The sequence below is a fragment of the Rhea americana genome, unplaced genomic scaffold (assembly GCF_003343005.1).
Source record: "Rhea americana isolate MKP2758 unplaced genomic scaffold, rheAme1 scaffold_101, whole genome shotgun sequence".
Lineage (NCBI taxonomy): Eukaryota > Metazoa > Chordata > Aves > Rheiformes > Rheidae > Rhea > Rhea americana.
In genome coordinates, this window is record NW_028185051.1 from 2,039,421 (window position 1) to 2,066,299 (window position 26,879).

A 26,879-nucleotide genomic window follows, 5' to 3' on the forward strand; every position below is an offset into this window, starting at 1 on the left:
CCCCCCGCTCCCCCCACCGCCCGGCCCTGAGGCGCGCCTGCGGGGGTCCCCCCGCGAAGCGCGGTTTCCCGGCGGCGGCTCCGCTTCACCTTTCTCTTCGGCATGGCGCAGCGCACGGCGGCTGCGAGCCGCCGCCACCACCCCCCGCCCTGGAGCTGCGGCGGCTCCCGCGCGGGCTCGGTGTCTCGCGGCGAGCCGCTGCGGCTGCCTGCGAGCGAGCCTCGCTGCGCAGGGAAACCGCTTCCCCTCCCCCCCCATCCCAGCAGCGCCAGCGGCACCGCAACAGGATCCAGCCGGATTGGCGGGGGTGGGAGGTGAAGGGGGGGGGGCGCGCCCCGCTCAGCAGCGGCCGCGCGCAGCCAGCACCGCCCCCCCGGGGCGTTAACCCGGCCCCGGCGGAGGCGGGACGCCCCCATCCCCGGCTCGCGCAAGGCGGGATCTCTCACCCAATCGGCACCGCCCCCTGCAGGGAGGCGGCCTCCTCATTGGCCAGGCCTCCCCGTCGCCCCGCCCCCGCCGCCACTGGCCGGCGCCCGGCGGTGTGTAGGGCGAGCCCCTCTGACGTGCCGCTGTCGGTCTTCCACCCCCCGCGGCGGGAATCGGCGGTGGGAGGGGGAGGGGCGGGCCGCGCGCGCCGCGCAGGCGGGGGAGGGTGGCGGTGGGGCATGGCGGAGAGCGGTGCCTGGCTCCTGGTGCTGAGCTCGGTGTTCCTCTGCAACGCGCTCAAGATCCTCCTGCCCTCCTGCTCCTCCATCGTGAGTGACGTCTCCGCGCCCGCCCCGCGGCCGGCGGCAGTGGGCGGCGGCCGTTAGGCGGCGGCCGATGACCGGGYGCCTTTCGCCCCCCGCCGGCAGCGGCGCTGGGGGGAGGGGGCCGCGGCCCGCCTGCCGCCGAGACAAAGCGGTTGCCGGGGAGGGGCGCTGGGTTTTGGCCGGCAGCTTGAGGAAGGGGTTGCGGTGGGGGCGGCGCGTCCCCGCGGCCTTCTTTTGAGGAGCGTCCCCCGACCTTTGTGTTTGGCGGAGGTGGGGACGTTTCGCGGCTGAAAACTGAGGAGGGGCGGGGGAGCGGTGCCGTCTCCAAAGGACTCCAGGCGGGATCTTCCAGTGTAGCTGGGAGCACCCGTGACACGCCTCAAGCTTTGGTTAGTAGGGCGTTACATAGTCCTCGTTTTAGAAGAGGAGCAACTGGGGAGATTGATAATGGACAGAAGATACTGAAGTGCTGTATCATGGTAATAGTTGACTTCAGTAGCCTTGATATAAACTGGCCTTTGAAATGAAGTGTATTAAATGATGGTTTCTCAGGCACCCATATATTTGTCTTACAGCATCTTAAGGGAGATGGTGTTTCCAGTTTGTGTTGTACGGGAGTACACTCGGGACGTGATGTTTGCCTAGCCTTACCTTAACGACCGTGGTATTGACAGTCTAATGCTAGAATAGATTAATAAGCTCATGACAGAGTAAAACTTACTGACTGCCAGATGGGGAGGTTTCAAAGTCAGAAAGTCCATGTAACTGTCTCTGTGCAACATAACATTCATCTTAGTTCTGATATGTGTGGTACTTGATATCTGTGTGTTTATGTGTGTCTGAGGTTTGGGGTTTTTTTAATATCGATTACATCAGGTAAATTTAATGAGAGAAAACAGGAGATGCCACTATATAAGCCTGTATATGTATTTTACTCTGTAAAAAATAGTTTGGAAAACTGAGCCACATGGGATTTCTTTGAATTTTGGAACCTGGCTAGTGTAGCCAATAAATGAGCACTTGGAAAATTCAAAGTATATTTTGAAGAGTAAATGGCTAAGAATATAAAAGAAAGAAGTTATTTAATAATAGCAGAAATAGGAGATCTGTAGAATAACTGGTATACTTTTAGGCTATTAAGGGTTTAAACAGAATAAGAAAGATCAAAGACATTGCAGGGAAAAAAAAGATAAAGGGAAAAAGATAGTTTTGCTTCGTCTTTTACCCTTTGAACAGATTGGCGTGCCTATTTCTGGAAATGGAGATAAGTGAATATAGAGATTGAGGAGTTATAAGTAATAGGAGAAATTGTTATTTTTAAGTCACAAACACTGAGGAATACGTCCTTTGATCTGATCTTAAGCAATCCTGTGGAAAGGACGTCGGTGTGGATAACAGAATTAGGGACCAATAAACTATATGGCAAATAAGCCTGTATGTGAGAAACTAGACAATTTTCTATCATACTGTGTATTCGCATAACTTTATTGTCACACAGAACAGTGCACACTTGGAATAATGCACTAAAAATCCTGTATAAGTTACAGCAATTTTGTAAGCAGAACTTAATGTTACAATAATGACTAATAGAAATCCCTGCTCAATGTTCTGCTGTGGTTCACAACAAAGTAATGTAATGTTCTTATAGACCTACAGTACTGGTAAAATCATTTGCATAAAAAATTGCATGGTTGTCTGGGAGGTCAGAGAAAAGCAATGAGAAAGCTAGAAAGATTTCTAAGGAAGAGCAAGTGAGAAGGCTTTTACTACATCTTTTATATCTTCCTTTTTAAGGTAAAGGATTTCATGAACCATCAAATACATGATGTCTCATGAAAAGGAAGCAGAAAAGTTAGACAAGGGGGCAAAATGCTTGCTAAATCATTGAAGCCAAGAAATCAGTAAGAGGTTATGAGAAAACTGCATTTAAATGCATAAATAAGATGTAAGAAACAAAACTAATGCAAATTCATGTTTCTGGTTTTGAGATGGCAATAAAATACTAGGCTAGGTGGATCACAGCTCTAATCAATTATGCTAATTCTTGTGTTTCTAACAGCACAAGCTAAGCAATCTGTAATCTAGAGGAGAGGTGTTCCCAGCTGGTGAGCCATGTATTATTGGTGAAGTCTAAAATGCAGGTCAAATGAATGAAGTTTTCCATGTTAATTAGTTTAGACCCTTGTTTGAGGCTTGGAGCTGGAAACAGGAGTGATAGATAAGCTGCAGAAGCTCTAAAGAGCAGTSGTGAAAAGGGCTTGCCAAAGAGGAAGGACCAGGGAAGCAGTACCAGCTGTTTGTGATCATAGATCCAAAGAGTGCATCATTGCAGAGTGGAAAACAAGGAGATGAAGGCAGAATTAGGGAAGGGGAAGGCAGTTAACCTTAATTACAAAAGTTGAAAATCATCTGTTTAAAGGGAAAATTTTACTTTGACCATTCTTGGCTTATTTCTGAGTCAAACCATGAAAATAAGAATTCTCAGACTTCCAAAACATGTTGTGGAATGTGTGAAATCAAGGTTTTCCTGRGTTCTCATGAAAAGGTGGTTTTATGGCAGATTTTTGAGTATGCAAACAGGAAACCATGCTTTATAAATATCAAAGAAACTTTATTTTAGTTAACTAACTGATACTATTTCTTTACTTCTTAGATATTCAGACTGTTACAAAAGGATGCAGAGCAGGAATCCCAAATGAGAGCTGAAATTCAGAACATGAAGCAAGAACTCTCAACCATTAGTATGATGGATGAGTTTGCTAGATATGCCCGTCTGGAAAGAAAGATTAACAAAATGACTGACAAGCTTAAAACTCATGGTAAAGTGCAATACTTACTCTTCTATCAAGTTTCTGGGGAAAAAAAATTCTAAAGATTTTTTCCATTTTACGTGTATTTCTCCTTATCTCTATAGCCTTTCACTTTTTGCTCCCCCTTTTATTTCCTTTCCACTGTCCCCCTTCCCTTTTTTTTCCCCATTTTGGAGGGCTTTCTTTTTTTTTTAATTTTCCAGTTGCCATGGTTCTGCATACACTGGTAAGTATGCAATCCTAGATGTGAAATTCTTTTTACAAGGATTTTCCTGGGCTTCACTGTTTAACATGTTAACTGTTTCTTAGTGATGCTCATCAGGAAATTGTGGAAAACAAAAGTTTTCATTCTTTGTCTCTTGGTAGATATTTCAGTCCGCTTAGTACATCTAGATGTTTTGAGTAAGTCAAGGAAGTTCTCTGACATTAGGAAAAGAAATAATACATTAAGGTTGCATATTTTCACTGCACAAAGAGCGCTTTACTTGGCTGGGGCTATTTGGTTGTGCTACAAGAGGCTAAAGAGAAAGTGCTGATCTACAAGGTAACCAGATGAAAGCTTTGCTATTGTTTTGCAACTCCACTTGACCTTATCCAGTTGCTGTTATGATAAAGCTAGTGCTTTGTCTCCATCAGGATTTTGCAGTGGTATAAGCCATCATCTCATGGTAGAAAACACATATAAACCTTTGGCAGCAGAGCTTCCCTTGTCTTTGTCCAAACTCACTAACTGATTCTAACAGGATAAGGAGAATACTTGCTATGTCTGCCTCCTCTGTGCAGGATGGATGTGGATGTTTATATGCTTCTCTTCTTTGTATAAAAGACAGTATTTGATGTTTTGGATTGTTTTGAGAAATAGTATTATTAATCAGTAATTTCAATTAAACTAGATGTGAGTAGTTTACTTAACAACCAATAACACTGTTTTGTAAAACTTCTGGCTACTGTTTTATCTGCAGATGTGTTGTCTTCAGAGAGTGTCTTAATATTAGTCTAAGGTGCTGTACTAGAACAGATACTGGGAAAAGAATTCTTAGTATTAAATCTGACCAAGATTGACTCAACAAAGGAGTAGTCTTGTGAATAGTTTCAACCATCTTCCTGGATGAAATAAAGCAAAAAGTGCATCTGCTAAGCATTTCTCCTTTTAGGAAGGAGAAAAATCATATTTTATGCTTTGTCTAAAGCAAGTTCTTGAATTAGTAGCCACAGAGACTGTTCTCATTTGGAAATAGGGTTCTTGATTATATGTGACATTTTTCTGTCTAGGATATCAGTGTTTCAAACTTTTCAGAGTAGCATTAATTAAGAAACTACTAGTGCTTTCTTGCAGAGGGGTACTTCTGATGTAACTGTGAATCATTTTAAAAAAAGATTTTAACCAGGTGTGTGATGTTTAAGTATAATGTTCTGATTTCAAGAGTGATACATTAATAAACTATGTAAGTATCGATTTGCTGTTATAAGTAACGCAGAGTAATATTTTTTTCTTTTAACAGTAAAAGCCCGAACTGCTCAATTAGCCAAAATAAAGTGGGTTATAAATATTGTATTCTACATCTTACAAGTAAGTAAATATTTTATTATGAATACAGATTACTAAGGCAAATCCTCAGTAGTGTTACATTTCCACTCTCCTGCATTTATTAACCGATGGTCAGTCACACAGCTCTTTGACATTCTCATGACACAAAGCATGCCAAGGTGAAACTGTTTCTTAAACACAGAAAGGAGAGAAGATGTTGCTGATGGGGTCTGGTAGTTGTGGATAAAAAAAAAAAATTAAGTTTAAATTAAAGTCTTATTTTTTGGATTTTTAGATGACAAGATAAGAGTTTACCTTAACTCTTCCATTACTCTTTTATTTGTATAAGGCACTGGACACAGGAAACTTCTGATAAACGTATATACATTTTGCTTATGTTTTAGAATATACAAAATGTCAGGCTTTTGCTTACGATGCAAATCTCCACTTAGAGCTGCCACACATTTCCCCACAGCACCTCACCAGATGTCTCTGTAGTTCAGATTTGATGCCAAAGAATTCCATGAATTTTCTGCTAGTAAGGATGTCGGTGCTTAACCTGAGGGTATCTTTTGGGTACTGTGAAAGCTGGTTGAATTGCTAGCTGGCTAGGATTATGGCTAAAAACAATCATCAGAATGCAACGATTTGTATTACTGTTCTTTATCTATGCTACTTTGGAACCGGTGTCTCAGAAGAATACAGTATTTTCCAGAGCCTCACCTCTACCTCTAAATATTGTGTGTGAGGTTAAGGTCRTACTAAGGGCTTTAAAAATGTTCAGAAGTTGCTTAAGAACAATGTAAATAATAAATAAACTATTGTCTTTTATGAGAATTTGTGATTTGCTGCTTCAGAATAGCAGTGGAAATGTACTTTGTGTATTGTAATCGAAACTAATAAAACTTTCCATTCTAGGCTGCCTTGATGATCTCACTAATTTGGAAGTACTATTCTGAGCCAGTTACAGTGCTTCCAAGCAAATGGCTYGCTCCACTGGAGCGCCTGGTAGCCTTTCCTACAGGGGTGGCAGGTAAGAACTGTACAGTGGAAAAATAAATTTCCATCATCCCAAACCTGATGCTAATACAATGATAAAATGATATATATACATATTGATATATAGATAGATAATTATGTAATGATAAAAAGCATATAATATGCCATGTATGTGATGTTATATACATCATATATAATGATAAAAAACATAATAAGTAATGATTAAAAACAATACTTCCATATATTTCTTAATAATAACATAGGAATTTTCAAACATTTCATTAGCTATGTATACAGGTTTTGTTTAATTAATTGATAGTGAAATGGCCTATTTGTCATTCCTGTTTCTTTTCTAACAGAGGAACTTYGTCTTAATATAGAATACACTCTGGAGAAGATTACAAATTGGAAATATTTTTATATTAAAATCACTGAAAATAGTAAAATTAAATTTAAAATGGGCAAATACTTCATAGACTATATGTGTTTCTTATAAACTGCTCAGATTTCATAGGAACATAACTCCAGAATGACTTAGGTGTGCTCTTTGCTACTTACCACACTTTTGTTGTGTTTTTACCTAATTAAATCCTTTTCTTTTGGGCAGTTTARCAAACTAACAATCAAAATGATTATCACAGGTTTCAGATACATGTTTCTGAGTGAAAGGTGTGATGGCTGTATGCTAATGAGATAAGTAGACAGAATGACTGGACAGTATAGCATTGAAATTTATTGTCAAGCTATAACACAGCTGGTAAATCTTCATATTAGACTAAGTCCCCACTCCCTTAGGAGGAATTCTAAAATGTGTTGCTGTCTTACCATTTTATTAGCTATCTAAAAAATGGTTCCTATCCAGTGTGTTTACTGGCCAAGACAAAACTATTTCTGTGTGGGATAAGAAAACAATCCTTGCAAAACATTTAAATAAAAAGCATTTTAATGGCTTTAAAATGCTTCCCTTCCCTCTTTGCTTTGACATCTCCTTTGTTRTCTTTGTTGATAAACACATTAATGAGGTTGCTTTTGAAAATTCTTCTAGATAATGAAGTTGAGAACAGAAAAGCATTGAAAAAAATCACCAAAAGATAGTTTCCTCACCTCCTATGGTGTGGATATTTTTTGTAGTGTTACTTTTTAAAAGAGTGTAACTGTACCTGGCATAAGAATAGAACATAAATCTAAAGTTTTTATCTCTGTTTATTTCCTCTTTTGCATAGTCAATCTAAATGACAGCTCAATGTCTAAAAGCTTCATGGTCCTTATTACTGGCAAACAAACCTCACTTTTAAAGCAAATGGCTAACTTTTTCTGATTAACGTATGGATTTCTTTCATAACTCCCATTAATAGGACATGAACTTGGAAACACTGCCCTTCAAGAAAAATGCAATAAATCTTTAATCACTTCTTCATTGTACCTCAGCTTTCCTGCTGTATTATAATCAAGACATGCCTTATCATACAGATACAGTTACTACAGTGCTAGTCTGAATGACGGGACCATTTAAAACAGCAGTACCAGGGACCTGGATTAGTAACGAAACTCTCTAGGGTTTTTGCATACAGCTGTATGCAGAGCAAGATTTAATAGTCTTAAAATACTGATTTAAAATTTTGAGGTAAACTTCCTCTGTACTTCTCTTGAATCTCTGAATTTAGGTTTTACCGGAGTAGTTTGTTACTTGCCATACCTTTAAGTTTAGCAACCCTAGCATTTTTCATTAGGTGAATGTTCTTAGAATTTGTAGGTAGACTGCCACAYGCTTGCTCATATTCCTGTTGTTCAGTACCCCCTTCCTCAGATAATCTTCAGATTTTTTTCAGAACCACCATGGGCTTAACTGTCATCCCTTGAAGAGAGACRTTTGTGTCTAGAAAGAAAAACATTTTGTTCCCCCTGACTTTGTAACTCTAAGTTTTGTTTCTGAAACTGCCAAAGTTGTTCTCAAAAGCTGGTGTACTTTAGGGCTGTTGATGCCATGACTTACATTGTGTTTTATGTCTCTTTCAGGTGGTGTTGGAATTACATGTTGGCTTGTGGTTTGCAATAAAGTTGTAGCTATCATGCTTCACCCTTTCAGCTGAAGGAATCTCAGTAATCCATGGAGTCCTAAACTATGTTTTCATTATTACTGTTAAAAAACGGGAACAGTTGTCTTTTGTGAAAGACGAAGTCTGAGCTAATCTCTGTTACTTCAGTTGGGTATCTGTCAGTGCTTTTTCCTTTATATTATCTTTCCTTAGTGTTTTTTTTTTTTTTGTTGTTGTTCAGGTTCATAATCAGCAGTTTTTGAAGAAAAGCATTGCTATCTATAAAACCACATTTTTAGTCTATTTTGACCATGATTCATGGCATAACCTTAAAACTTTGTCATGGCTTATTCACCAAGATCTAAAAATGCTAGATTTTTATACCTTTAAGGTGGAAATGCACTTACATTAGGAATTGTTCTGAGAGCTTTGTTCCTCCTTTGCTGTATAATATGGCAATTTCACCCAAAGATGGGATTATATTTGGTGACAGATGAGACTAGAGGAAGGTAGTTTGGTTGGTTTAGTGTAAAACAGAATGAATTACCTCCTTGCTTTTCTACACTAGAATTGGGATATTCTTGGACTGTTAGAAAATGTAGGACTGATACAATATGCAGAATCAGCATGTTGCCTCTTGAGATTTTGTCAGTTGCCAAATGCAGGATGGCTGATTACCTCTTCTGCCCTGTCTTTTAAAATTCACTGAAAGCTTAAATTTTTCTTGCTTTTATTGAAAACCGACCTTTCCTTGTGATTTTTTTTCTGCTTCCCAAACTGGCATATCCCTAGAAACTAGTGATATTCACTCACTAGAAACTGGTTCCTTCCATGTTTTGGGAGGAAGGGTCTAATCAGCATTCTAAAGCTTCATGTTCAGAAGAATAAGGTAGGAGACTGTGCTGTTCCTTCAGAGGATACTTYGCTATGGCTGCAATATACATATATATTAATGACAGATCCTGATAGCTCAGGAGCACTTATAATTTAAAAARGCAAATTAGTGATTTAAATATCTAAAGTAGTAAGAGATGGTAGCAGTTGTTGAGGAAAATGATCTATTTTGGAGTACAGCTGCCTTGCATATTTAGCTACAGGAAACAGCCATGATTATTTTGAGTTTAAAGGAGGACAAAATTCTGCCTAGTACTGTGGCTGTTGAACAGTGCATCTTCCGTGATATGGTGGTATCTGCAACTGATAGCACTGTTGTCCCATAAGAATGGTTTTGTAGTCCTTGATCTACAAATACACAACTTTTTTTTTTTTTTTTTTTTTTTCCCTGACATGAGCCTGAGCAAAGCTCTTGTGGTGGACACCCTTCTGTTTTCTGCTGGACTTTGGGTCTTCCCACTCTGTACAGTGAAACACATTAGTACTGTTATATTCCAGTCCTTTGTGTTCCTGCAGGGATCGGCCAAGGCCCCTCCATAATTAACGCTACCTTTAGAAATTAATTCAAAAGGTCATGATATATTTTTTGTGTGTGTATATGCATGAAATGTTTTTCTGAAATGCTAATTTAAAAAAAGACTAAAATTTGTTTTTATATTAGGGATTACATTTAGCCAACATGAAAATGAATGCATTAARTATCAAAAGAAAAAAATGTAGAGATTGAGTCTGTTATGAATAATTGTGTTTTTATTCATGAAATAAAAGTTTTCAACTTATCAGTTTTTCTAATCAATCTTTTAAGGTTAAAATAATTTTCCTAAAAAAAAAAAAAAAAGGCAAGAAAAAGTCTATGTTTTTGTCTAAGGAGAAAGAGTTTGAATCAACAGGCCTCATATTTAGATTTTTTTTAATTTATTTTTGAAGTATTGAGGATGGATTATTTAATTATGACATTGRTATATTTTTGAATTTTAAGATGTGGCTAACACTGTCATTTAATTTGTTAAAGAGTTTAGCATGGAGAGGTCAAGAAAAGCAGGATTATTTAAAACCTTCAGAATGCTATTAACTCTTTAGCCACCCTTATCATTGGATAATCAAATATGTGGTCTGTTGGCTGCTCTAGTCAAACATTTGGGTGAGTTGGGCAATATAGTCAGTACAGATAGGAGTGTTGAATTATATGTATTTGTTTGCTCTGAACTTGGGGACATCAATAAATATATTATAGAAAGTATTAATAGTTCATAGAGGAAAAATACCTGGTCATCTGATTGCGCTAAACTGAYCCTCTTTGAAATCAGTCCACTATACAGCTTAATCACTACTTCAAGGAAAAAAAATCTTAAAGATTTTGAAGAGAAATACATTGCAAGAAGATTCATATCAAAATACCTTAATCATCTTTAAATCCTTTAGGGAATAATTTTTTTGAAGTTCTTCTTTAAATGTTACCTCTTTAATAACAATAAGGATAGTTCTTCACTTTTTAACAAATATTTGATGTTTCATGAATTACTGTGAGATATAAAACAAGTAATCCTTCTACCCTCACTTACACAGCCTTAAACACAGGATGTTTTAAAGTCTTTTTGAAAACTGGATATGCCTGACTTATCCAAAACAATAGTTTACATTTGTGCATTCATCTTTGGATGTCAGCTGTGGAAGTTACCAGGCAAATTGCTTTGATCACTTCTAACAGTGGAAAAGAATGAAGCTTCAGAGTTTTATAATGCTAGTGAAAACAATGTAATATCAAATTRCTTTTATTCTGTGTGAATTCTGGAAATTATTGCAAGAGTGAAGAAGATTTTATTTCGTGCATTTTTTGGTACTAATCAAATAATGGAGCATTGTGAAATCAGGTATCTCTCCACAAGGAGCTGGCAAATAATTAAAATTCAACTGCAGAGAGGATTCCAAAACTGAAAATTACCCCCAAAAGACTACCTTGGATGCCTCAGAGCTTAAAATGTCATAACTGTCAAGGTGCTCTTAGTAAATTGCATCACGATCCTCCTCCAAAATGTGTTCTGTGACAACTGAGTTGATGACCTATCATATTTGAAGAATCATTGAAAAAATTAGTGTGTAACATTTAATGTTTTATGAAGGTTAAAAACATTTATAGGTAAAACATGTTTCAGTAAGTGTTGAAAATGCTCTGTATTTCAACAGATTAGTTATATTCAGGTTAATATACTTGAATATTGAGCGAAATCATTATTTTGTGTGTTCTTTTGAGATTGTTCAAAATGGATTTCATTAGTGTTAGACTGTCCACATAAGCTAGTAGTGGTGTTCTGAAGTCTGGCTTGTGTAACCATGCATTCTTTCACTTCTCTACTTCTCTCATGATATAATCTGAAGGGTTATCTTTTAGAACACAGCTTGGTCCGAAGAGTTCTTTCATAAGACTGTTTTTCCTTTCAGTGAAAGTCATATGAGTGCAGCCTCCCACTTCAACCACATTGTCCTTCTGCCTTGTGTTGGTAACTTTACCAAAAGACGATTCATATAGTCCAAATGAATTTTTCACTTTTGATTCAGCTATTGCACAGCATTCCTGAAATGCATGTCTGTGGTTGCAAAGGCTGCCTGTTCTGGATTTTGTACCTGATACGGGAAGTCCATGATGCAAATTTTCAGTGGCTTCTGAGAATATGTATTGTTTTTTCAGTCTAATGGGTGTTTTGTTTCTTTGAATAGAAGTTACACGTTTACTGTCTTCCTTCCCACTATTATTTAATTGTTTGTCTGGCTTTTGTTCTTTTTCATAGTCTTCCACTGCATCTCCTTCTTGATTGTTCTCTTTTATGATTTCATTTAGAGGAGTTTGTTCAGTTTTCATCATTTTTTTCAGCTCCTGTTTAAGCAATTCAGCTTTACTTTTTTGCTCTTCTCTCTTTTTTTCCTCTTCCATGTATTCCAAATGTATGTGTTCTTCCATTACTGGTTTGCTTTCCCTTAAAAATTCTAAAATCAAATATTTTGGGGTTTAGGACTTTGTTTTATATATTGTCTAGGAACCTAGACAATTATGAAGCATTAATGAAAGAAAGTTTTACTTTCTTATTTCACAGATAAGTGGTTGTTGATGGCTCTTCAGTCTTGAGGGTTATGACTGTGCTATTTACTAATAAGTATAGCTGGATGGGCCAAGATTTAAMCGTGTTGTGCCATTGAATTTAAGTAGGCATTTTTATTTTGACCTTTTCATGATGTTTAGTTTTATTATAAACAATATTTTCACATTTATTCATTTAATCAGTAGTGAATGCCTCACAGTATCTTAAAGGCTAAATATAAGGCCAGAGAAGTCATGTATAAAGCAACAGGCAAACCACATCAGATCAAAACTCTTAATTGTCATGTTTTTGCTTTTAAATGGAACTTAAACATAGCTATAATTTTCTTTCTCTAAATTGACAAATCACTTGATTTGAGGCAGAATATAGTACAGCTCTCTGACCTACTACTGAGTTGGTTTTGCTTTTCAATAAAAAGATACAGGTATACTGAATGCCTACAGTAAATACATTTGTCTATGCAGAGGAAAAACTGCATTTCTGTGTTTTGGAGAGAATCAGAGTACCTCCAAAATGAGACAAAAATCCATAATTAAAGGATAAGTATGAAGTCACAGTAATGAAAATAACTGAAAGACTTCATTATAACTCTAATACCAGTAACTGGAGAAAGCCTGAAGAGAGTCTGTCATGCAAAACCGAGGGGAGTGTTCCACAAGCAGAATCAGAAGACCTGTGTTTCCTGTCAGTTTTAAAAGGAGATTTCAAAGACAAATGGTGACTTCAGTTACCTGGAGGGGTTAAAGGATGGGTTCTGGAAAGGCTTCTGGCTGAAAAGATGGAGTACAAAATACAGAAGTTAATGCATTCCAGATTTCTAGCTCTGTTAGTGATCTAGCAAGTGATCTTAACAATCTGCTTCATCACTAAGTCTCTTTTTCCTGSTTTTGTCTAAATTGAATTTAGGTCATGTAAAGCCTCCTCTCACACGTGAAATATTTAGCATGATGGCATTTGGATCTTGGTTGAATACGTAAGCCTTACTGTAATGAAAATATTATTATTAATATTTTTAGGAAGACAAAACTGCTTAAAGAAATAGGTACATTGGCTACTTCAAAATAAAAATCTCTTCAAAATAAAGCTGTTAATAAACAAGTTTGTTGCATATAACTTCTACAAGAGWACTCAATCAATGGCTAAGGCTTACAGAAAGTATATTTACAGTGCTTACTGTAATGCGGAGATACCTCTAGCCCWTCAAGAACTCCTTTTCTTTCTCAACAGCAGATGTAGGCCTTCATTTTCTTAGCTAAGACCTTGGCTGTTGAATTTTTTTGGCTAAAACGCTTGATCTTGCTGTGAGGTTCCACAACAGTTTTCATTCATACACTTACTTTGCCGAACAGTTCAATTTGTTTTGTGTTTTGCTAGGTGCATCCTTTCAGGGGAGCAAAGTAATAGTATTACATAATTAAATTCTGCAGCACCTTTAGGATCTAAAAGGTTTGAGGCAWACATGGTTGAGAAGATCAAGGCCTTATAGATAAAAAGTCGATCTAGACCAGCATGCTTAATCAAACCCTAGACAAATGTCCTATGATACTCAGTATGATGAAAATTCACAACCAGTAATTTGAGATCACTGTTTAGTGTGGAATTCACAGAATATTAACTAAAGTGTACTTTTAGCTAAAGCACTATATTTTACCAACATAAATGGAATATATTTTAAAACTGCTGTTAGCAGTACATCAGTATAAAGATGCTTGATACAGTGCTGCTTGTTTGTTCTCAGTGTGGCAGCACCACCAGCAGCTGGATTTTAGTGACTCTTTATTTTTCTGTTGTTGAACTAATTACTGTCTGTCAGATGCCAGCTAATGCTGTCAGACCCATATAAATTATCAGTATCAGCAGTTCATTCAACTTTTCACAAGATCAAATGAGTTTCTGAGCAAAAATGTTAAAATATACCTCTACATGTTCTATTAAACGTTTCCAGCTTTGGGATTTTCTTGGTTGCTTGCTTTTCTATTCTATGTTGGACATCTGTGTGTGCTTCATTGGCTTTAACTTTTTGATTTTTATCTTCTGAATGCTTTTCCTCCTTAATTGACAATTAAAGGTAACAGTAAAGTAAAAATATTTGTTTAGTGACATTTAGAAGTACATATACTAGTAAAAAGATTACTAATTTCTACTTTTATTATGTTCTTATTTTGTATGGCAACCTTTGCCCTACATATTTTCTGTAATATTTACAGTAATTATATTCAAACAAAATGCAAATCATAGAAAGGTAAGATGACAAATTGAGATATTAGGTATAGTATTGAAACTTATAGAATAACATACAACTTAGTTGAGACTTCAACAAGATATTTAATCTAGATCTTTCATACCTTTGATAGCTGAGTGGGACTTTCTTCTGTTTCCTTGGTTTGGTATTGTGACAGCAGAAGTGATCTAAAAGTCTGTCTGTCTACTTGGACTGATTTGTTTAAACTAGGACCTGTTGGAAAAAAAAATCATTACAGTACATACACTACATAGAGTAGTTTCTGGAACTATATGGTTAGCAGAAACAAAAGATATCTAATCTAATAAACTTATACTAGCCTTTGGTCTAGGATTTAATCTTTTTGTTGTATGTCATAATGCATTTTAATAAAGAAATTCTGTCTGACTTATAAATGCTGAAACTGGAACATAAACGTAGTAAGAATCCATCTTCAGGTTGTGTTAGTTAATGCCTTAGGTTATGACACTTAAACTTAGGTTTAAGTATATATCACTGCATGATAGTTCCACAATGCATTCCACAGTTTAAACAATGTGTCATTGTCTTTATTGCAGGAGTATCTCAGCTAATAAAGAAAAATAGGGAAATAATAACTAAAACAAAACATTGCTGAGTTTGAGACAGATATGTTGGAACTGTTCTGTCCAAAGACTTATTAAAACTTCATTGTCCAAGAATTTTTGACTTTTTATTAATAAAGGCTATGATTCAGGTACCTGTAGTTCTGAGCATTTTCATCAGTAAATCCTGAATGTCTTAGTCAGATCTACAAAGAAGTCCAGTGCAGATAGAACACGTGAAGTCGGGCAAAAACGTCTATACCTTACAGCCCATATTTGCTCAATTTGCATGGTAACATTCTAATSCAAACCTGCCCTAGAGAGTCTGGTGTAGGACCTCAGCTTTCAGGTTCCTGAATTCTGATCCTACAGAGGATAGTGAGTATGCTTGTTTTTATGCCTTCCGACTTGATTACTAATCGTGCTCAAAGTTAAGTATTTATGTAAGGCTTCACAGAACCAAACTCTTTGGAGGAAACATTTAACCCTATCTGAAATATTTAGGCTATTTGAAAGATTCCAAGGGAGTGGCCGAAGGGAACTTTAAAAGAAATGTCTGCATGGAGATGGCAGGGGGAGGGTAGTAACAGTACCTTCTKCTTTCATCCTGTTAGAATAATTTTGACATAAATACAGTAGCTAAGGAAGTTGCTAACACAGAAGCAAAAGTGTGATTTTACGTACCTCAAGCTTCAAACTTGTTCTCAGTTTTGCTTTCTGAAATTGGAAGAATACTATCTACTAAATGATGACCTTCAAGTGTTTGCGGCTTGAAAGTAATAAGGATGTTGATAAATAGATTTGGAATGGCACTGATGATGTGGAGGAAATTAGTTTTCTTTTCGAACCAGTTAACAAGTTACTTCAGATGCCTTTTCAACAGAAATTCATTGAGCATTCCTTAGATTCAGAGCTAGGGGGAGCTGTACCTCTGGATGAGCCAGTGTGGCCTAACCTTCCCACAACATAGCAAGCTTTCCTCTAAGTGAGAGTTTATGAAATTAATTTCTTGGATTTGTTCAATAAATTAGTTTTATTTATGTAAATCTGTTTCACATATGCTAAGCCTACCTTCAGCTGTTTATTGGGGTGATAACAATGCAACCCCACAGTTCTCTTTTTCTTTCCTGCTGAGTAAAAATGTTTACAAATGCAGAACAGAAAATAGCTACTGCTTAAAGAAAGTAGCTCTTTCTTAGTCAGTTATAGGAAAATTCAAGTCAATAGGTAAAAGAGAAAAAAAATCCAGTTCTAGATTCTAAATCATCTATTTCCATAAACAGGCAGAGAATGAAACCCTTATTGGCCAAAAATACCACAAGATCAGAGAACGTTGCCAGGAACCTTTTCACATTACAGAATATATCAGGTCTCTCTCCAACCATGCTCCTTTATCTTTCTTAAAGAAAAGATGAACTTAAATAATAATCAGTGATTTAAGTACTATAATTTAAATAGCAATATTGTACAAGTAAAAACCTGAGTAAAATTTTTAAAAGTCTGACTCTCAGTGAGGTGTAGGAATTTTTTTAATCTTACAGCTTGAATTATCACCTGTTTTCCTGTAGTTCACTTGTCATTAATGCAGATCAATGGATTTTTAAAGGCAATGTATTAGGAAAGAAGTAAACAACTGACTACAAGAATACTTTGTACTGATATGATATCGTTAAGAATTCTGTAGGCATGTACAATATTTCAGAAGTTCTGTTTGACAGTAAATAAATTTTGAATGTTCTTCTGTTCCATATGAAGAAATTGCCAATTTCTCCTTCAGTTCAGCAGCAGAAATATTTGACCAGTATTTTAAGGAGGAGCTTAACTCAGGGAAATAATGTTCAGATCACCATCCAAAATGAAGGAATGCAAATTATTTTTTGAGGGGGAATTTTGACAGAATGACTGTGCTCTAGTGTAGGAAGCAAAAGGTTACTTTTGGTGTTGGTAAAGTACTTAAAATTTATTTATCAATTTCTGTATAAAGCACCTGATCAGTGAAATCCAGATATAACATCTGAGGCATATGACAATCTTTTAGAAGTTTATAAATACTTCAAAAAATTATATTCTTTAACATTTTGTCCCTGATGAGTATAGTGAGCATAYGGACAATGTAATGCTTGTATGATCTGTAATTGTTTTAGCTGTTGTCCTCTCAGTYTCAAGGGGCTGGATTCACTCGTCTGAACACAGGCGCCTAATGCTATTTGAGATGCTGCCGAGTATTCAAGGTATCCACATGAGGCTGGCCAATATAACGCAGGACCTATGGTACACCMGTGTCCTTCTGGAACAACAACTACTGGGCCAAGCAGAATATGCTAGGACATCTCAGATGGCACTGGATGCCTATAATTAGGCAACTGAATCCCACACAAGATATTTATTCTTGGAATGGTAAATAGACAAGATTACATATGATAAACATTTCTTTCTGATACCTGTGAGCATCCATGTAAAAGAAATACCCTCTATTAAAGAGCTCTTTCTTSCTGTTTATAGAATTAACTATTATTCTATTGTTACTTTATTCTGTTTTTCTATTCTATTATTCTACTACATTACTCTAAGCAACATCAATTCTGTCGATAGAAATAATTGAGAAGATACACAATAATTGGGTTATAATAATCTCTGGTTACATAGGGTAAGTAAATTCAAAAGGGCAATCAAATGACTACAAAGAGTAAGTACTCTCCTCTCTGACAAGCTGACAGCATGATCATCAGACTCACCTTTAAACTTTAAAAACCRTATCTGAAAACACCTCCTCTCCTTTTCCCTCAACAAAATAAAAGTTGCAGAAGCTTCAATAATACCCATTATTTAAACATTTCTGCTATTTATAAGTTAGAGGGTCTAAGAATTTTAAAGATGAGAAAATAACTTTAAAAGATCCAACCAAATTCATGATTTTTGTTCATATAAAAGAGCTGTATTAAAACTGATAACTTGTTACAGTAAGGTTGTTTGGGAAGTGCTTTGATTTAGTAAGCCACATTGTGGAAATTCCAGTCCTAGGATAGCTACTTCTGCTGGCCAAGTCGAGGGGAACAGACTGGGCAAAAATTAAGTCTGTACAGGTTATGTGGACTGATAACTTCACCCTGTCAAAATCAGATCAGCAAACAGCTCTTGATGCAAACAGATAYTTAAAATAGCAGCACTGCTTCAGTGTCATCATTGTTACACTAAAACTGTATGTACACTAAGTGCTATTCATGCTTCAAGTTGGGTTAAGTATTAAAAATGGGCTAGAGATTTGTATTTGTAAAATAAATGAGTAAAGAAACAAGCACTTGTCTTTGAATTGTATGTGCTAGAATACTTCTAGCCCACAAGTGCCATTTTGGCTTTTATTTCTGAATATATACCACAGTTATAAAACAGTGCAAGTTTCACCTAACTAAATAACAGAAGAAAACGAACATACATGTACTTTTTTCATGAGGTACTGAATCACCTTTGTCCTTCGAAATTTTAAGCATCCGATTTGCRTATATATTTCTTATGCACAGTTCTCGTTCCTTTTCCTAGGAAGAAGTAAACACCGTTAAGCTTCTGATATGCATTAAGAATTACTTTCTACCAACTTAATTATCCCACGCAAAGAAGACTGTCAGCAATTTTGCRTTATGTTAGGCCATGTGGTGACTTTGCTATTTATGTCAATGGGCATCAGTCATCTTTCATGGGCCAACTCAGAATTTTCCCTCTTTTAAGGCTAAGAGTGTACCTGAACGCCTGCATGATCTTTCTCGTGGCAGGGTGTTCAGAAGAGGAAGCCTTCTCTAATGATTTTTTTTCATTTGTTTTTCTTTGTCATTTTGTTCAGAGTATTTTTGGCTTCACTTCCATGACCTTTTTTACTAAGTGACTGTTTACTGCAAACACTGTTCTGACTGTTCTGATTTACAACCTACTACTTGGTAGGTGACAAATTTCAGGGACACACTTTACAAATCTATTTTGCGAGCCTTCTCTTTCCATACTGAAATGTCTCTTAAACACAAAAGAAGAATTTCAGTAACACTCTCACTGTATCTATTCTTCTTAGTTTGGAAAAATAGGAGTTGCATTTAAAYTGCAGATACAGGTTGATTTCAATAGGGATTGAATACCTTGAAGGGTCTGAATAGCTGGGTGCCTAAAAATATGTAAGAATAAACTCCATCCTGGCACAGAAATAAGGTTAGTAAGCATGTCTGCTTCAAAAAAAATGAAGGTTTTGTGAATCTAAAGATTACATTAAGAGAATGGGACACACAGAAAACTCTGGAAAACATATGAAATTGAAATATTTCAGACAAGTGTTATGATGAAAACTATACTTTAAAACAATTCTTATTTCAAAACAGTTTTACATTAGTGTTCCTGGGACTTTAATTATTCCCCTTTCCCAGATCTGCTTATGTAGGAGCTCAGACTGTGTGGTAGGAATTAGTATTGCAAGTGCCCTTCCAGCATCTCTGACACAGGGCCTGGATGCASTGCTGTACCCTTTTCCCTGCCCAACAGTTCATGGGGATTTTGCGGCTGGGCAATCCTTGTTTGCAGTGATGCTGCCAAAGACCAGGAGGAATGTTTCTGCACCCCACCAGGAGCTAAGAAGGGACAAACAGTGCCTCTGTATAGAAATGCACATCTCCATGCATCCTCAGGAGTTGCCCATTCTACCCTTGACAATGACTGGAAAGACAAAATAACATCTCGTGATCCCACAAAGAAGGAAAAGCTCCCTACAAGGATCAACAGATGGATCAGTCATTTCATACTGAAATAAAGTAAGCGTATTTTAACTGTATTACAAATACAGTTTAGATTTTTAAAAACTACAAGAATTTTTCATGTTTTTTGGAATGTGGAATGTGTACTGTTTTTCTTATGAATTACTTGCATGATATAACAGCTGAGCCAGTTTTGCTTTTTATTTCTATTCAGTGTCACTTCCAGTTTTTCATTTAGTAGTATAGTGCTATGTTTGGTTTACAAATATTACAGTAAGAGATGAACTTGAAAAAATATTCATGTCTAAAAACTATGCTGGAATTAAAAAAAAAAAGCTATTGAAACATTTACACAAGTTTTTTTTTTTTTTAATTATTAAAGTTTAGTTTTGCAGACTGTAGTATTTGGCTCATTTTGATTGGAAAGTATTCTTGAAAGGCAGCTCATAAAAAAATAACAGATGAATATATTGACCTACATATATCAAAGCGGTAACAAGTTTGTAGGGATTACTTGTTCAAAWTGTTATGACAAATAAACCCTACAAGAATTTCATCATTTATTTTCTGACTTTTTGACAGACTACATACTCAGCTAGAAACCAAATGTTCCAACACTAAATAATATAAATGAGGGAAAAGGAATAGAAGAAATTAAATACATTAAAATACTTGAACCATCTTGTAGAAACAGAAACCTACTTAAAATTTTGAATACCTTAATTTTTTGGTGAAGAGTTTTAATTTCCATTTGCAAGTGTTTTGCAATTATTCCAGCTTCAACAGCTTTTTTATTCTCATCCGCCAGCTGACGATTAAAGGTGCTATTGTTTAACTTCAGCAGTTTTTCGAGGACCTTAAAAAAGTACATACTTTAAATTATGAATGTACTCAGTATGACTGCTCAAGAATTTCAGTTCTTATATTTTAAAAATAAATATGCTAAACAACAAAAAGATTCTAATAATTATATTCCTCTGAAATGTATGACAGGTATGACAAAGTATCCCAAAGCATACTCTAAAAAAATGAACAAAAACTAGTTTCAAACCTAATTTTACTAAAGAAAATAAAGCATATTTTGCATTTAAACATGAAAAATAAATCTGTACATTACATTTCTGATGAATTAATGAATATAATCATCCTGGAGAAATTTTAGGACATCATTTCTATTCACAYAGAGATCTATTAACTGTGGCAGCATAAGGAGGCTTAGTGTGCATGAATACTGGTACTTTAGCAAGTACTTTATCATCAGAACTCGGAAATGCTCTGAAATTTTAGTTACTAAAATTATAAGTTGGGCCTCCATCTTGCAAGCTTTTTACAGTTTCTCACTGGTAYCTCTTTAAATAGAAAGTTTTCAGAAGAGAGTCTGAATTCATCTGCTTATACTGCCTTTTTTATCATCTAAGAAAAGATATATGCACTTCTGACCYAGCTGTTCTGGACAGCAGTGGATTGAAAAGAATATTCAGTGTTACAGGGTTGAATCAGAAGCATTAATTTGACAAGAAACAGCTAAAAACTTTCYACTATTCTTGCACAGAAAGTCTCTTCTTATTGTTCCACAAATACAATGGTATGCACRTATTACCTGTATTCTCTTATTATTGACTTCTATTTTTTCTGTAAAGACTGATAATCTGTGATTAAGTTCATCTCTCTCTGCAAGAGCCTTGTCTTCCGAAAGTTTATGCAATGCCTGCAAAGCATCTTTGTTTTTTAGCAGCTCTGCTTCAACTTTTCTGAGCTTCCTGGATGTCTGTCTTTCTTCCTCCTGAGATATCCTCAGGAGTTTCCTTAAAGTTCTTACCTCAGTATAATGTCTTGCCAAAAGATCAGGCAAGTTATTTTCTGAATTTTCATATCTACCTATTGCTTTCAAGTGCCGACACTGAAGCTTTTTCAGAATCTGGTTTTCTAAGTTTGATGCTTCTAGCTTGTGTTGTAAATCAAATAGTTCATTTTTCAGCTCTCTAATTTTCTGAAATTTTGCTGATGATATTCGCTGAGCCACTGCATTTTTCTTCTGGGAAATTGTATTATTTTTCAGGCTTAAAAATGAAGTATTCTTATGTTGCATCTTCTTAGGTGGCAATTTCTTCCCTCCTGCATTCAGACCAAGGCAAAATGGTATTATGTCATCTGAGACATCAAAATCACTATTTATGTTTATTGTTCATGTAAGTACAAATATTCCTCATCCAAACTACTTAAATGTACTGTATTTGACAAAATGCCCATGATCGGTACTAAGAACCCAATATTCAAGTATTTCATAGAYAAATACATGCAGATTTTGTATGTCTGTGTATATATATACACATGCATGGCTGCCCTAAGGCATAACTAACTAGGTCTTTACGAGGTCAAGATTCATTGCTTTCGTTCTCTGAAGACATTTCGATAGCCATCATGCTCATACTTCATTAGAAAGGTAGCTAAGTACGTGCTATCTTCTGAGGCAAATAGCAATAAATACTCTGTGAATAACTTAGTAAAGCATGCTTATTTAAAACAATTACTCCAACATCAAGAGAAACACATTTTCTTTCTCTGTAAATCATTCAGATCACTAATACATCTGTGAATTGGGGATTGATGAAGCAAATTATTCCATCTGGAAAGATTCCCACAGGCTTCAGCAAAGGAGGACCTGGATCTTAAATAGGGAAATTCTTTGATGGAAGAAAAAAAAATAGTAATCTATAGACCCATAAGAACTCAAAAAAAAGGGAGGGGGATCACAATAGTACATGTTTAAATTTCTTGGCAGCTTGGAATTCTTASCAGTTTTCTAGAACTTTCAAATCATCTTTGAATGGAACTAAGTTTTTTACCTTTATGTATGCGCTTATAACTACAGAACAGTTGCACAATTGTCTACATTGCTTTTATATAGTAATTAAAAAAAAATCTTTAAGGCCTATCATTCTAAGTGTATTACTCTMATTTCTCTTTCCTAAAACATAATTAGAATTTGAAAATAGTCAAGACTGTTTATCTGAGTGTTTCACCCCCTTCCAGACAAACTTTCACAAATAGCTCTCAAGGCATTTCAAGCAGTATTTTGCTGGAAKATTATTATTTGTATATCATGCAACATTTTAAGAACAAAGCAGGCAAGGTCCTAACTGCCCCCCCCCAAAAGAAACCCAAGATAAGAGGCAGATTTTTTTAAGCAYTTCCACTGAATTCAGTGGGTAATCTGCATATGAACTATTGAAAAGAGCAGGCCCTATCTAGGAAACACAATTGCAGAACACAAGCAATATCAAATCAGTAGCATAAAAAGGAGACTGCTGAAGGCAGCATAAAGCCATGGCCTCATTGCTTCCACTATCTATGCTTGATGATCAGGGCAGCTGCTTCTGCAAAGCAAATTGTTCCTCTCCGCAGCAGAACCTTTTCCTGTCTTTTCCCTTTCCTGCTGGTGTCAACTGGACCAGCCTTCATATTCTCCACAGCTTTCTGTCCAGGCCTTTTCTTCCCCTTCCCAGGACAGGGTTGCTGTTCCTGCCTTGGCTCTGGTATCGATATCTTGTTTTCAAGGCAGCAAACATCAAAGCTGCTTACTTGACAAAGCTGAGAAGCCTTAAGCCATAGTACTGCATGGAATAAGGCCCAAAGATGATACGGAAATTATGATGGTGGTCGGGCAGAATAAAGTAGACACGATAATGGCGGGAAGTTTGGAAGCTATGGAGGGGAGCACTCACCCCATCTAGCCTTTGTTCTTATTCCCTAAATATCTGATATACCGTTGTTTCAGGACACAAACCTGATGCTCTTTTTTCTGACAACTATAYTGACAGAAGACAAAGCGTAGGCAAGTAGATAGGGCTTAATTCATTCAAAGCTGTATGAGGAGAATAACCTTATCAAATTCACAGTGATAGCAAAGGWAAGGACAGAAAGAACTTGAGATCAGGAATGGCAAGGAGGAGAAACTGATTTGGCAGACTTGTTTATTCTTTTACTAAGCTTTAAATGAATTAAGGAGAAATGCTGTAGAGATTCAGGTAAACAGAGAAGAAATTATAGCCATTAAGCAAGATCAGAGATGAACAAGCCCTTCCAAAAGTGAAAAAAAAATTAACATGTTCTGTGAAAAAAAACTGATCAGAGGTTATAAAAAACTTTTTTTTTTTTTTTTTGCTCCTGGGAGATTGATGATGACAAGTTGCCATGAATAACTAAAACCAACTATTTAGAGAACCCAACAAAGYCAGTAGCCAATAATGATGTTTTCTGCTAAATAGATAAAAATATTCGGTTACTTTTTCTGGTCCTGTGGTTTTGYACCAGGTTAACTTCTTGATGCTGGCATAAAACTTATGTAATAGAACAGAGAATCAGAGTTTACTTTCTCTTTTTTTGGTATATTTGTGTCTTTCAGATTTTGTAGATCTAAGTGAAATTGTGATGCTTAGGAGGAAATGGGTCACCAGTTTTATAGTCATTTTTTTGACTCATGATGGTGGGATTTAAGAAATTATAGCTAAGTCTAGATATTAAAAAACGCATAAATAAAGGATTCTTCACTGCTACCATTTACATAAAGGGAATATATTTGTCCTATAGGGCCAGGCCATTGAAGCATAAATTTCATTTTATATAATATCCTATGACTAAGTTGGCAAATATATGGCTTTTTTTGTCCAAACTGACACTTTTGTTCAAACATATCATTTTTGAGTAACTTTTCCTCAGGAAAGGCTTCTCAGACTCATCATGCTATGCAGTCAAAAATAGAGAACTTACAGTATATGTTGGAGTGCTATTTTCAAGTCCCCAGATTCAATAATGAGGAATAAGGAYTGCAAAGGTGTTTGTGCATCACAGGTGAATATGCTGCCTCCTGGATCACTGAGTGCTGTGCAATAAACATATAGGGAATCTCTACCTCTCTACTCTCCACTCTGCTGTTTTTGAAATATTATTCCTGTTTTTGAAATGATTTATTATTCATTTTTTCTGCACTAAGAAACTGTTTCCCAAACCTTTCTAACTACTGAAAGAAAAAGCCAAAAAAGGCAAACAGCTATATTTCTCAGGACACTCTTCCTTAACTACTACTAGAAAACAAATTACCTTTTTACCTTTTGGGGGGACCATATGCTGCCCTTTTTTCTTTTTCTTCTTTTTCTGTGATTTCTTCTCTTCAGTTCCTGAAAGTTTTAAATCATTGCTCCTTCTAGCTGCTTCTGAGCAGTCACTGATGAAGTCCTCAGAATAGCTAGCATGAGAATTTTCACTTTCATATTCTCTACTGCATTGCCTACAATCATTACTTTTGCCACAGATGCTGCTTTTAATACTTTTATTTGTTTTTGGAGAATCATTAGCATCCCTGCTTTCTGTGCCACTTCCTGACTTATTATCTTCTTGCACTAAAATATGGAGGAAACAATGATCTGAGTTCATCATTATGTTGCTTGTAGAAGACTTAAAAAAATGACATCTGTAACCTATCAGGAATCAGAATGTTAGTGAGTTGATCACATAAAAAGCTTAACATAAACAATATTGAACAGTACTAAACTGTACTAAACAATACTAAAAATTACAAAGTTACCTTTCAAAAAGTACTGTTATTACTCTTTGGTCCACTAAAAATAACTATGTGGTCTTAGTTATAGAAGTTATACYCACATTATGTATGTGGGTAAGGCTGTTTCCAGAAAGAACTGCAATATGAAATACCTTTTATCTCAGAATTTAATATAGTACTGGCATATGTTTTCCGAAGATTTAYAAAGATGCTACTATTTCAGTGCAAATACATACCACAGTTTGTAATATATATATTTTGCCCATGATTAACCTAACAAGGGATAGGTTCAGCTGTATTTTTGCTTAATAGTTAAAAATTGCTTTGTAAATATTAAAAAATAATTGTTTGACAAGTCCCTAGATGCTGTCTAGAAATTGATTTAACTGATAACTCTAATTGTGTTCTTATGTAATTTTAACAGTCTATTTATGTAATAAAAATCAATTTGGCCATATTTTCARAATTTACATCATAAATTAGACCAGAAACTTAAGCTGTACATTAAAATAAAACAATCATCTTAACTATTATATTAACATTACAGGCAGAGTATATAGAAGTAACTAAAGCTGCATAACAGAGCATCTATTTTAGAGAGTAAAATAAAAGTTTTCTTAATCTTTTGGTATGTTGTTTATTTATTTTAAAATTGGAATCATTTGTGAAAACAAGCCCACTAAATAAAAAAAATCACAGAGTAAAAGAATTGTCTCCGCACACTTTCAGAAGAAACATTAGGGAAATTTTCAGTGKTTTTCTTAACAATAGCAATTTCTTCACAGCCTAGCTATACTTAATACATCTGTTTCCTTTGAAAACACTGTAAGATACTTCTCTACATCTTCAGGCACCCATATAACTCTGAAAACATCACCTGTACTGTATTGTTGTCAGAGGTGTGGTTTGGTGATGATACTTGTTTGATCAGCTTCCAAGCAACATTGCTGCTTTCCTTGGACCTGTCTTCTCTCAGTATCAAACAAAATGAACAATCCTAGCTGTTGAACTTTTTTTTTTTTTTAAAAAAAAGAACAGATATTTATAACAAAATGCTTAAGTATTTTCTAAACTTTTTTGTTTTGGGGTGGAATAGTAAGTATGCAAAAGGCATACGAGGAGGGTCAGAATGATTCTTCAATTCAGGTAGAATTTAACAAGTAGCTTATGCTAAAAATGAAAATATTTTAGAATATTCTAACTATTTTGTTAACATTTTTGTCCTGTGATAGCATTTATTTACTTAAGTTTATTAAAGAGGAAAGATGAAAGAGTCACATAACTCCCAAAGAAAATGACGAAATGCAACTTAGGTTTGCACAAAATGTTTCAAGTCAAATCAAAATAATTTTCCTCCTCTTCATTCCCTCATATGAACTAACTCTCCTTAGTGGTAAAGTAAGGAATGTCCAGGCCCTAGTAAATCTGAGCCAGTGTAGGAACCCCTAAGAAATGGAAACTCACATTTTAAAATGAGAATAAGGCAACAGCTAGCCTGGTATATCAATTTGTATTTCTTTTTAAATATGATCTACCACTGTCATCATTTTCTGGCCAAAATATGTTAAAATCAAATTACAGCTTAAACTGAAAACTACTGCTTTCATTTGTTTGAATGATAAGTGTGTGGAGAACCTCACTAGCTTCAAAAGCAGAGGGTGAGAAAAAACATA

General features: G+C 36.1%; 3 protein-coding genes across 6 annotated transcripts in view; 1 reads left to right on the plus strand and 2 right to left on the minus strand.

The window, feature by feature from the left end:
- The window catches only part of HMGN1 (high mobility group nucleosome binding domain 1), a 6,196-nt gene extending 5,944 nt beyond the window's left edge, over positions 1 to 252 (minus strand). Inside the window, exon 1 of the mRNA XM_085305026.1 lies at positions 90 to 252. Within this exon, the coding sequence (XP_085161152.1) occupies positions 90 to 104 (15 nt within the window). The 5' untranslated portion in view covers positions 105 to 252. The remainder of the gene's footprint in view (positions 1 to 89) is intronic.
- GET1 (guided entry of tail-anchored proteins factor 1) overlaps positions 1 to 9,801 on the plus strand; it is a 21,486-nt gene extending 11,685 nt beyond the window's left edge. The window contains exons 1-5 of one of the 4 annotated variants that reach the window (XM_085305041.1): positions 568 to 755; positions 3,406 to 3,571; positions 5,065 to 5,132; positions 6,009 to 6,123; positions 8,106 to 9,801. In XM_085305041.1, the coding sequence (XP_085161167.1) occupies positions 666 to 755; positions 3,406 to 3,571; positions 5,065 to 5,132; positions 6,009 to 6,123; positions 8,106 to 8,179 (513 nt within the window). In that variant the 5' untranslated portion in view covers positions 568 to 665 and the 3' untranslated portion in view covers positions 8,180 to 9,801. The other 3 variants (XM_085305060.1, XM_085305050.1, XM_085305068.1) reach the window with 3 other exon arrangements.
- A 1,352-nt stretch (positions 9,802 to 11,153) lies between these two features.
- LCA5L (lebercilin LCA5 like) lies at positions 11,154 to 25,044 on the minus strand. Its single transcript, XM_085305081.1, is given in 8 exon segments — positions 11,154 to 12,001; positions 14,032 to 14,164; positions 14,460 to 14,569; positions 18,353 to 18,452; positions 20,365 to 20,502; positions 21,247 to 21,761; positions 24,755 to 24,868; positions 24,871 to 25,044. Coding segments are annotated over 8 exon segments (1,884 nt in total). The 5' UTR covers positions 25,004 to 25,044; the 3' UTR covers positions 11,154 to 11,360.
- Between the last annotated feature and the right edge of the window lie 1,835 nt (positions 25,045 to 26,879).